This window comes from Astatotilapia calliptera, chromosome 15 (genome assembly GCF_900246225.1).
Source record: "Astatotilapia calliptera chromosome 15, fAstCal1.2, whole genome shotgun sequence".
Taxonomy (NCBI): domain Eukaryota; kingdom Metazoa; phylum Chordata; class Actinopteri; order Cichliformes; family Cichlidae; genus Astatotilapia; species Astatotilapia calliptera.
In genome coordinates this window covers 16,412,472-16,424,809 of record NC_039316.1, presented here as the reverse complement: position 1 = coordinate 16,424,809, position 12,338 = coordinate 16,412,472, and the positions used below count along the sequence as shown (strand labels likewise).

The window sequence follows — 12,338 nt, the reverse complement described above, 5'->3', positions numbered from 1 at the left end:
TTCCTCAGTCTCACCTGACTGCAGGTTTCCCCAACCTTATAAACAGTACCTTTGCATAATGACTAAAACTAGCACCAGTGAGTAACAATGGACTGTGAGGTCAGTTTCATGATCATAAACATGCAAATTGCCATACCATTCACAGAGAGTTGGGGAATGACTGCAATCACAGCATGAAAGTGAAAAGATGAACTCTTAGGCGTCCTCCTCAATTCAGAGATGCCATCCGCTTAGCCAGAGGTTGTTTGATTTCCCCAATGTATGAATCGTGGCAATCCTTCTGGCACTTAACAGCGTGAACTATATTACTCTGTTTGTGCTAGGGGACCTGATCCTTTGGGGGGAGCAATTTTTGGCGCTGGGTGTTTTAGGGTTTGAAAGCTACCGAGACGTGGTGTTTACAGAAAATACGTCTCAGCTGTTCTATTACTCCTGAAAAAAAAAAGATCAATAAACATTTTTGCTTAGGTAGCAGTTGTCCTTCTTTCCAGGATTGCCTGGAGCTTCCTTTAGGTGTCTTCCCAGCTTTACTGAAGCCTTTTTGGTACAATGTTCTTCCACTTCCGCTGTTCACTCGAGCGAAACGTTCCTCCCATTGAAAGCGCTATGTCCAGAATCAACTTTTTGGGATTTCCTTACCTGGAGCATGCATCAAGAAATCTAAGCTGCGTTATCTTCCTTTTGGACACTCTCCTGCACCCTCATTCAATCCTTAAACCTCACAGCTACCTGTTTTGCCTGCTGTTGCCTCCACCTGCTCGTCTATTTGAACTCAAAACTGCAGCGACTGAAACAAGCAGAGACCATTCAGTCTCCAAGAGCACCAAAATCTGTAAAAGTGTTGTATTAAAGTGGCACCATTTCGATTGTATCACTGCCTGACCAGCACCACGAATGTTACGTGTGTTTGTGTGTCTTTCTGTTTTCACAACACATGAATACAGTAAAGTGTTGCGGGACTCATTGGTCTGTTTGTACGTATTCATAGAGATCTTAAAGACAGAAAAAAGGCAGGGCATCTGTGTTAGTTTGGCGCCCCCTGGAGGTTTGAACTCCAGCTGATACGACACAGTAAAGCCAGAAGACATCAGTTTCAAGGTCGGACAGGAAGTTTGTGTATGACAGAAAACTGTACCTGTGTGTGTGTGTGTGTGTGTGTGTGTGTGTGTGTATGTGTGTGTGGTAGCACGGTAGCACCAGGGGACTAAGGTCAGCCAGTGGTCTACAAGGGATCTCAGGAAGCAGTCCTTTACAGAGTGTGTATGTGAGTGTTTGTGTGTCTATGTCCGGTCATCTGTTTCATTTTGCGTCAGCCAACCTTCATGTACTGACTGTACACTGTGTATGGTTATCAGTGTCTGTTTCTGTTTATATGTGTGTGTCTGTACGTGGGAGGGAGTTGGTGTGTGTGACTAGTTGCAGGCAAAATACTCCTTCAGAGGAGCAAAAAGGTGCCTGATGACAGGGACGCTCCACGAACGCCCCAGAAGCCTTTGTCTGGCCAGACGACTCATGTTGGACACGTCGGTGTAGTGGACGGGGAAACCAAACACCCTGAAACAGACCACACAGATCATTACTTCAGACTTTAAATAGAAAAAGGTCTGTGAAGCAAAGCCAAGAAATATTTCAAATCACTTAGGATCCTAAACTTAAAAGAAGATTCTTTTTTTCATTTGAATTTGTTATATTTGTTAGTTTTTGTCTTTCAAAGATTCAAAAAGTTTATTGTCATGAGGACAAAGAAAAGCATTTCTCTGTGCAATGAAATTCTTTCTCTGCTGTCCACACACAGATGCTGGTTAATATGTGCAAATAAAATTGGAACAGATAAAATGCAAATAGTATAAATAAATAAATGGAGACAAAAACTGAAGTGTTAAATAGATTGGTGTGCAAAAGAGCTTTGAGCTTAATGCTGGTTTAATATGTAAGATGACCTGATGTGCAAAATTATTACTGTTAAAATAGTTCAGCTGTTCAAGAGTCTGACAGCAGTGGGGAAGAAGGAGTTGTTGAGTCGGGATGTTCTGGATTTCACACTTCTAAACCTTTGTCCCGACGGCAGAAGTGTGAACAGTCCGTGTTGGGGGTGTGTGGGGTCTTTGAGGATGGAGGCAGCTCTCCTCTGGACTCTGTGATGGTAGATGCTCTGCAGAGAGGGCAGCAGAGTCCTGATGATCTTCTCAGCAGCTGTTATTACTCTCTGCAGGCGTTTGCTGCAGTGATGCAGCTGGTCAGTGTGCTCTCCACAATGCAGCTGTAGAACTTGCTGAGGATCTTGGCCGACATACCAAATTTCCTCAGCCTCCTCAGGAAATACAGCTGCTGCTGAGCCTTCTTGACCACCTGTGTGGTGTTCAGTGTCCAGGTGAGATCCTCAGAGATGTAGACGCCCAGGTATCTAAAGCTGCTCACCCTCTCCACTTCAAGGCCCCGGATAAACTGCGGCTGGTGATGCCTCCCCTTCTTCCTCGTGTCTACTATCATCTATTTTGTCTTTTCAGTGTTGAGGGTGAGGTTGTTGTCCTCACACCATGACACCAGACTGGCCACCTCTCTCCTGTAAGCCGCTTTGTCCCCTCCAGTGATGCGACCGATCACTGCAGTGTCGTCGGACTGGGCCCTACCAGTCAAAACGTCCAGTAGCTAGTCATATAGGGTGGGGCGCAGGCCGAGTGTTGCCAGTTTGTGAGTGAGTTTGTGTGGGACTGTATTGAAGGAGGAGCTGTAATCAACAAAAAGTACCCTGATGTATGAGTATTTGTTTCCCAGATGGGAGAGGAAATAGTGAATGGCAGCAGCGATGGCGTCTGATGTGGACCTATTGGGCCAGTAGGCATACTGCAGGGGATCCAGAGTGTCTGTGATGTTGCTCTGAATGTAGGCCAGCACCACTCTCTTGAAGCACTTTGCAATGATTGGATTGCAACTGGTCTATAGTCATTTTGGCAGGTGGTTTGGCTTTTCTTGGGAAGAGGGATGATGGTTGTGGTCTTGACTAAGGTCAGCCAGTGGTCTAAAAGGGATCTCAGGAAGTAGTCCTTTACAGTGTGTGCATGTGAGTGTTTATGTGTCTTAAATGTTTGCTTTTCATTTGCTTTGATTATTTTTTGTTTTAATGTTTTACTTCCTGCTTTTGTTTCTTTCCCTCCATTGAAACACGGTCAAATTATTCATTTACCTTGAATTTGACCGCTTCCACCTGTGTCTCATTTAGTAATCACCCCTCTTTTTATATGAACCCCACTTCTCATTTTACAATTTACATATATTGAAATTCTCCCTCATTACCAAATAGTAAAGCAGAGACACAATTTCATTTCATGAAATGGGAAATCTTGTTAGTTAAACACGTGGCACAACTACATCATAAGTTTTTAGCCCAATTAATCTCATATTGAGCTTTGTATTGTAAGACAAAGATGCTACAATAAGAGAAAGAAAACCCCACCAATCAAATGACTTCCTATAAGCAAGCACTTGGCAACAGTGGGAAGGAAAAACTCCCTTTTAACAGGAAGAAACCTCCAGCAGAACTAAGCTCAGGGAGGGCCGGCCATTTGATGCGACCGTTTGAGGGTGAGGCGAGACACGTACATGATCTCAGGTCTAACATGCTTGAATTACAATCTCAACCCTACTATGTCACCATGTGACCATTTGACAGGATATAGCTTCTTTTAATAATTCAAACAAGTTCACTTTCATGCAAGAACATGCTTAAAACAATTAACCTCTTAACATCCACCTGTACAGGTATGTATATATGGATTTTTCATTTTTTAACGTAAGCCTAAATGTAAATACAGAAGACCCATATGGTCAAAATGAAATCTAACCGTTACCCTTAGAGGTCTGCAGTCACCTGCTGGATGTTAAGAGGTAATAAAAAACCACACACACACACACAAACACGCGGCTCCTGTACCTTTCCATCTCGGTGCACCACAGTATGTCCTCCTTGTTGTCCATGTAGACGGGGAAATGCTCGTCTTTCCCCTGCTTCACAGAGTTGGAGCGTGTCGTTATCGTACGCAACTTCTCAAACTGGAATTAGCATCCAGAACCAAACACGCACAGACAGACACAAACAAACAAACCAACACACGCATCCCTTTTAATCCTACAGCCTACTCTCATTTTCAACAGCAGCTTTCTGTGATTCAGACACACAAATACACACTCTCTCACACAAACACACACACATACACACAAGTGGATACCTTGGCTGTGCGGCCATGCTCCAGGCACTCCTGTAGGTCCAGCTTGTCGTTTGCCATCGGTGTCAGTGGCCTGCAGTATTTAGAAAAGCACAACCTAAAGAAGAGTTGCATTTTCAATTCAGTAAGGAAAACTCGTAATCACCCTGCAGCTGACTTTCCCAGGTGTCCAGCTGCTGTCTGTTCTTTAATTGCTTTCGTTTTCTTATGCTTTCAAACTCAATACTGACATCATTGCTCTAATCCAATCATCTTCTTGTACACCTTCTCCAAGTCAATCACCCTTCACACTACACTTCTGTCTTTTTGCCTCTCAGATGCACATTAGTGCAACCCACCTCCTCCCCATCTCCGCCTCATCCTGGTGACTCAGAGCTCCGTGCAAGCCTCCATCTTCACCACCACCAGTGTCTAGACTCTGGGGGGTCCTGTCCTCTTAATTCCTGCTACTACTGAGATTTTGTTCTGCTACGATGGGTCATCGGAGACTAATCGCCAGACAACTGTATTGAATTCTGTATCTCAATAAATCATGTTCAGTTCTTCCAAATGATCTCTCCTTACTGAAATAAAGTGAACAAATCTGTGGTGTTTGTGTGTTTGTATCACCTGGACATGCCGGGCAGGTTTCCCCAGAAATAGCGAGCGCGGTGGGCAGCAGAAACCTCCTTGGCGTCGATCATCACTGGGTTGCACTGAAGAGGAATATGAATGTTATGTCATACTGCACCACGGCCCTGAAGACTTACTTTTGACCTAACTAATGGATGGATGGATAAATGGATCCTAACAACCTTCTGTACCACAACTGAGAATGTCCTGTGGGGATGTAGTTGGGGGGCTTTTTTTAAATTTCACTTACAGAATAACTGCTGTGGGTTTGTTTGCCGTACCTCTAGAAAGCGGGAGATGTCCCGTTTGTCACTGACTCCCATAGCGACCACGTTCTCAAACAGCCAGAAGAACGGCCTCTCGTCGCCGGGTTTTGGCCGCGCCTCATGCAGCAGACGGTAAAACTCAAAAAACAACCGGCCGGTCCCCTCTGAAGGAAGACAGGGAAAGTTCAGCCTCCTTATTTCATTTAGCACAACGAGCAACAAGTAAATGATTATACGAGTGCTTCCTACCATAAAGTCCTTTCCTTGCAGGGTTGACTATGGAAAGGTCGTTGCAGGGGCTTCCTCCTATCACCAGGTCAAATGGTCCCCATTTATCGATCTGTCGGTGGAAACACAGCACGTTAAAGATTACTGCCTTTAACATAATGTGAGGAAATTTTTCTGGTTACGTTGTGGTTTTGAGGAGCAATAATGATTTCTCTTACATGTTTGCGAGTTACGGTGCGTACGTCTCCCACGTACATGATGCGTCCCTCGTGTCGAACCATGCCGACAGTGATGGAGTCTTCACACACTTCTGATGCAACATACTTTTCGACCTGGATGCCCAAATCTTTCAGCACCAGAAGACCTGACAGACACACAAACATCATGCTAAAAACTCTTTAAGGGTTTAGGTTTTAAGATGGCGCGGCCACGTCCAGGCGCCTTCCTGACTGCTCCGCGCAGACTATGCACCTTTTTAGTTGTTTATTTATTTATTGCTTTGTTACCTAATGCATAACTACTGCCTTACAACTGAGGACTTTCAAGTCAGGACTTTCCATATAGGTGCTGTGGAGAGCATCCTCACACAGAACATTGCATCCTGGTATGGGAAGAGCTTTGTTAAGGACCAAAAAGGTCTTCAGAGAGTGATCCGTACAGCAGAACGCTGCTGCAGGGCTGCTCTCGCCTCCCTTCAGGACATTTACAACAGTAGATGCTGGTCCAGAGCAGCTCAGATATTGAAGGACCCGTCCCATCCCAGCAACAAACTGTTCCGACTTCTGCAATCAGGCAGAAGGCTCTGCGCCATCCGAGCAAAAACAGAGAGGCTCAAGAGAAGCAAGTGACACAGGAGTCATTGTTACCACATTCGCATATCATTCCTGATCCTTCTGGCTTCACTACGGCACAAGACACTTTAACACCCCACTCACACAATGTACGTTCTCAGATTTATTTATTTAATTTATTTATATAATTTATATAACTCACTCACTTACTGCATGCACATAATGTCCTCTTTGTATATATTAGCGTCTTGTACTTGTATAACTATGCATGTGAAAAATAAACAATCTTGAATCTTATTAGAAATGTTTATCTTTTAAAATAGATATAAATCCTTCCAAAATACTCAAAGCTTCTAACAGAATGTGGTGAAACAACATTTATAACATACAGCATTTATAACAAATACTTAAACCCGCACAGTCAGAACGCCAGGCTGAGCCAATACCAGCTGTTCATGTTTGTCGTGTTCATTTTTAACTGCTTTGACAACTTTGGGATGGATGAAGTAAATCTTACTTTGTCTTCACATTTCTGTTTTATACTTCCACTTAACCACTTTTCTCATTTACCATTAAATTCACTTGCTTTATTTTTGTTTTATGTGTATCTGTATTATTTTTTATTTCATTTTCAATGGCAAGCTCTTCAATGAAGAAGAGATTTTAATCTGAGAATATCGTGAGCTGCACCAAACTTTTTTTCTGCGACTTAAACTGCGTAGAATAAGGATGTGACAGGATATCTTTATATTTCTTTTTGTTTCTTATTTAAAGCAACACACCCCGATTATGATGGCACAAGTCGTAAGGATAAAGGATCATATTAACCTGTTAATCAATAATTTATTGATGATGAGAATAGTGGTTAATTGCCGCTCAGCACTTACACACCTGTGGCAATGCCATCGAATAAAGAGAGGACTCTGATTGGTTGCCTCTTCTCTGCTGCAACTGGGGGATACAACTTGGCCGGCTCCTGAGAGAGGGTTAAGAGGAAGAGGAGATCAAATGAGATATCAAACTCTACAGTACGCAAAGGCAGGGAGCTTCTCCTGATAATGATCTGCTCTTTACTAAAGAAAAAAGTCAAGAAGAAGAAGAAGGAGAGAATATCAATAGTAAAGGTGAACATGATCTGTTTTGATGTGCATTAACCTTCGTGGATAATTGAGAGCTGACGAGCCCTGGAGCGTAACCCACACTGATCTCCAGATAATTATGTTTCCAGCTAACTGTAATGATTCACACTTCAAAGTTCTATAAAGGTTATGACAAGAGATAAGATGTAAAGTGGCAGATACATTAAATTTAGCACAATCCATTGACTTACAGCATGCAATGTGAGCTTAAATAAGATGTCTGATATTCACAGGCTGCTGTAAGAAGTAATACAGTACCGAAGAGCAGGATGTTTATTAATACAATATAAAAGCAGCTTAATGAGCCATCTGAATTTGATGTTACCACTTACACAGTGACACTTCGGTGTCATAGCCCCCCCATGCTTCATAACAGCTATTCTCAAACTGCATTTTTAAAAATGGGCTATGGTAGGGACTGAAAGAATGAAACTTGAGCTACAAACATTTGAAAACGAGTATTATTCTCCAGACTCTGTATTTATGCAGCCTTAATTAGTTTTTCATTAGTATTGTGGTTATGATGGCTAGCGTTGATCCATAAATTGCTGTTGAACTGCAGGTTAATGAATCCTGACAGGAATTCTGAGGCACCCCCTCTACCCCTTAACCTGGAGGAGGCTTTAATGTGCTTTACCTGGTAATGATCTGGGCGGATGGTAATGAGGTGAGACACCTGTAAATGTTTAAACATCTGTTAACTGGCGGGAATCACAGACGCCCTCTTCGTGTTGTTGTTTGGATATGGGAACAGATTTATTGCTCGTCTATAAATGAGGGCTCGAGCTCGCAGCCTCTCTCTTCCACCGGGTCATTCGGTTCGCTGGAACTTTGGTTGCTTTATTTATTGTTTTACTTGCTCGTGGCTTATAACTGATGAACTCGCTGCATTAGTTATGTGTGGTAATTCTTTCCTACCTGTTGATCCTCGGTCGTGATGTGGCTAATTATTAAACTTGCAAATTGTAATCACAGCACATAAGAAGGTATATCTACAGTCATATTATCTACAAGTAAAGTAAAGTGAAAGTAAGAAAATATGTCTGCTTTTGGTTTCTCACACTGGCATGTGTAAATATCTGGGAATCCCCTTACTTCTGAAACAACCAGGACTTCATTAACGTGTTAGATGTTATGATGGAGGTCTTTAATCTTCATTAAGACTTTCACAGTTGATAAATTCTCTGGTCCTTCAGCCTTCATGGTAACGCAGAACAAAAGCAAGATATCAAAGTGCTTCCTGCCTGGTGTTTCCACCTTGTGACAGATGGCAGTTAAAGGGAACTTTGACACTCGAGATCTGGAAGAAACTATAGGCATCGCATATGAATGGCGTATCATGTGATATGATATGACATCATATGAAGAGCAGCATCTGGACAGGATAGAGCTGATTTGGAGGAAAATTTTTGGACTTGAAGCTGTGTAGCACCAAGTGTCAGGAATTCTCGAAACAGATGTCTGGCAGCCGGTCAGTAAAGTGAAACAGAAATAAATCTGGCTTCTACAACAGGTCTGTGATCCAAAGCAGATTTGAGAATCTGCAGCGAGCTACAAGAAGCACGAGCATCTCCTAACTGTTCCACACTTTTATTTTAAAAAAAGAGGCAATCATGCTTTTGAGGTTGTAGCTACCAAATGTTAGAACAGCCTTCCTCGGCCTATCAGGTCAGCCAAATCACTGGTTTGTTTTAAACAATCACTAAAAGCTAAGTTCTCTAGGTTAGCTTTTGCTTAATCTTTCACCCATTATTTTTGGCCTTTTGTTCTTCTGATATGTCTGTATAGGAGTGTGTATGCAGGAGTGAAAGACCCATGTGTTTGACTGTCTGTATGCATGTATTATATCTATATGGATCTCTCTTCATTCATCAAATATGGCGCCACTTTTTTCTAGAAGGACTCTCCTACATTATGAAAACAGTGTTAAAAACAGATCTGGACAAACTTTTTTGCTCTTTAACAATCCACACAAATCAATTACAACATGTGATAATAAAAGATTACTAATTTATCACCTCTGACACTCTTAACAACCAACAAGGCAATTCAAGCCCAACAAGTAAGGGAAATTGTTTTGTAGGAAGAGAGCATTCAAACTTACAAATTCCTGCTCGTGGTTGTTGGCAAAGAAATGCTGTAGTCTGCAGGGCCAGTCATCCCGCCGTCGCAGTAGGCCGTAGGTGTTGCGGGGTCCACACATGTAGCAGTTCCAGGGGTCTTCTTTGATGGCTGCCGCTGCCGAGCCAGCCCCGACCAGGAGATCCACGCACTCCACACAAAAACACCTAAACGCACACACAGCAATTCATCATGTCGCATGTCTATTTATCCACTCACTAACATGTCTTTGTCAAGTAACAAATAAAGTTCAGCCTTTGAACAGTGCAAGTCTCAGAGAAATTCCAAAAATAAAAAAGACTCGTAGGCTTCGTCTCGAACTCTACTGACAGTGCAATTAGAAGAAGACTGAAAAAGTATGACCTGTTTGTAAGGGTTGCTGGGAAAAAGCCTCTTTTCTCTAAAAAGAACATGGCAGCATGGCTTAGGTTTACAAATTAAATCTGAAGAAACAACAGACTTCTGGAACAAAGTCCTTTGGACATTCAAGACCAAAGTGGAGATAACTGGCCATAATGCACAACACTCAATTTAGCATATCAGCATAAACACCCCAAACCTGCTGCAATTATAGCTGCCAGTCTTTTAGGGTATGTCTCTACCAGCTTTGCACATCTAGAGACTGAAATCCTTGCCCATTCTTGCAGCTCTACAACAGAATGGCTGAAACTTCAGTGAACGTGAATAACATTGTAAGGAACAGTGAACCAAAATTCCTTTACTAGGATATGAGGATCTCATTAAGTCATACAGAAAACAAATACTTCAAGTTGTTGCTACTTAAGGTGAACCTACAAACTACTGAAGGTGTTGAGGTGTACCTGGCTTTTTACAGGACTGCAGAGAGTTCTTTGAAAAAACCACTTTGGACTGAAGCTCATTATTTTCATGTCTGATCTCTGCTCTGTTTGCAGTGAAAGGATTAGAGCCGAGATGCCAAAATCAACTGTGTACTCTCTTTTGAAATAAACAAATCCACATGAGCTTTGTGCCAATAAAGAAAGTGATTTATCACGTTTGGACATTTAGGTGTAAACTGTTCCTGTACATGTGAAATTGAAAACCTTAGCAGGACCTGAATGTGTTGAAAGAAGCTGCTGTTTGCAAACCCCTGATACTGACCTACAGCAGTTGTTGTTGCCACACATGAGCACTTCCCTGCCTCCACAGCAGATGGTGCAGTAGGACTGGTAGCCATCATCATCATACTGGTAGGCGCACTCCAGGAACGAGTTCTGCCGAGGAGCAAAACACAAGTTTTTTTTTGTTTCTCCTTCTGTTCATTGAGTTTATTTTTCCATGCCTGTGAACTACAACAGATTACCAATATGTAACCGATGTTCCAATAATATTGTCACTGCTTCCAAAACAGCTAGCTGCTTGGATTTTTCCCCTGGGGAAATGCAGCTTCCACACATACTGGGTGAGATATTTGTTGCTGGAAGAAATTTATCATGGAAAAACATTTTCTGGTTCCAGCTTCCCAAATGTGAGAATTTGAGACTCTTTGTATTATTTAGTATTGTTCTTAATATCTTTGTGGTCTGGATTGTTTTTTCATTCACTTTTGCATGTTGACAGGCAAAAATACTCAGTTAATAATAATAAGAGTGATTAGTTGCAGCCTTGGAGAACTGTACACACAGGAACCTTCATGTTGAACATGCAGAATCTGAGCATAACAGCTGAGATTTGGGGTATTCTGGGGCTGTCTGGGGTCTGTTTATGCTCACATCGTGTGAGTTCTTTTGACCAATCACATGCTACCTGATTACTTGAACTCAGTAGTAAGTTCAGTTTAAAATCACATGGAAGTGCCAAATATTCATAGTTTGTTTGTTTTATAAGTGTTATATAGAGTTAAAGCATTATGTTTTATATATGAGACCTTTAAAGCTGTAGCTCAACACCACTGAATAAAGCTCTGCAGTAAAAGCTACAGCAGTGCAATTGTACGTAGCATTATTGGGAAAACTTGTGATGCTGAAAAATGTATGAATATAGTCAAACTAATTTCACAAACTAACTCCTTCATCCACCTATGGGACAGTCAGATTTGACCACACTGAGAAACCTTTCATGTTTAACCTTTCATGACCAACCTGTGCTTTGGCCTCCGCTCACAGTCCAGAGACATGCTTGTTAGGTTAATTGGTGATTCTAAATTGGCTGTACATGTGGGTGCGAACGGTTGTCTGAGTGCACGGCGCCTGTACAGTTTGGATAGACTACAGCCCCTCTGTGACCTTAGGCTGGATAAGCAATTAAGAAAATAATAAATAATAAATAATAAATAATAAGAAGAGGGATTCTCACCTTGCAGCCCTGGCACATTGCTCCTACAAACAGAGGATGCTCCAGGGAGACATTGAGGCTTCCACAGGAGATGCAGATATCTGAACAAAAACAGAGAGAAAATACAGACAAACTAAATCTACAGCATTTGTTAGTTTGTTTAAGTGTCTGTTTATATGTACTTTGACATTTTGTAGACAGTAAACACATCAGCTATTTGTCTAAAATGTAGGGACAGTTAAAAGGCCTGAATCAGATAACGAGACAGACTGCTGGAATAAGGTCTCAGTACATCTGCTATGCTAAGACAATCTGGGGCCGTATAGGGTTTGTGTGATTAAAATTAATAAATAAAATGAACTCTAAATTTTACAGGAAAGAGCAGAAAAAGTAGGAGTGATATGCAGTCGTTGGCTGGTCCAATTGAAGGCAGGTTATACAGATCTAGTAAAACTGATTTATTTTACAGCTTATGCTTAACAAGCGAAAGCTTAATAATAGTCCTTTATTCTTTTTTATTAGATGAATTTGAGAGACAACTACGAACCAAATGCCGGTTTAAGGAGATAAAGCATTTTTAAAGGATTGTGTCAATCTTTGTTAATCCTTTATTAATATTTTGTGTCATGTTATTACTCAACTTTGAATCTTCTGGATCCAAGG

General features: G+C 41.7%; 1 protein-coding gene across 10 annotated transcripts in view; it reads right to left on the bottom strand.

Annotated features, from left to right (window-relative positions):
- Nucleotides 1–12,338, bottom strand: part of LOC113006752 (DNA (cytosine-5)-methyltransferase 3A-like) — a 94,079-nt gene continuing 81,741 nt past the window's right edge. For 6 of the 10 annotated variants that reach the window (XM_026142905.1, XM_026142914.1, XM_026142906.1 and 3 more), the window contains 11 exons: nt 11,697–11,776; nt 10,503–10,615; nt 9,364–9,547; nt 7,012–7,096; nt 5,548–5,693; nt 5,351–5,441; nt 5,117–5,265; nt 4,833–4,918; nt 4,227–4,320; nt 3,932–4,050; nt 1–1,554 (listed from right to left, as the gene is read on the bottom strand). In XM_026142905.1, the coding sequence (XP_025998690.1) occupies nt 1,413–1,554; nt 3,932–4,050; nt 4,227–4,320; nt 4,833–4,918; nt 5,117–5,265; nt 5,351–5,441; nt 5,548–5,693; nt 7,012–7,096; nt 9,364–9,547; nt 10,503–10,615; nt 11,697–11,776 (1,289 nt within the window). In that variant the 3' untranslated portion in view covers nt 1–1,412. The remainder of the gene's footprint in view (nt 1,555–3,931; nt 4,051–4,226; nt 4,321–4,832; nt 4,919–5,116; nt 5,266–5,350; nt 5,442–5,547; nt 5,694–7,011; nt 7,097–9,363; nt 9,548–10,502; nt 10,616–11,696; nt 11,777–12,338) is intronic. The other 4 variants (XM_026142909.1, XM_026142910.1, XM_026142907.1 and 1 more) reach the window with 4 other exon arrangements.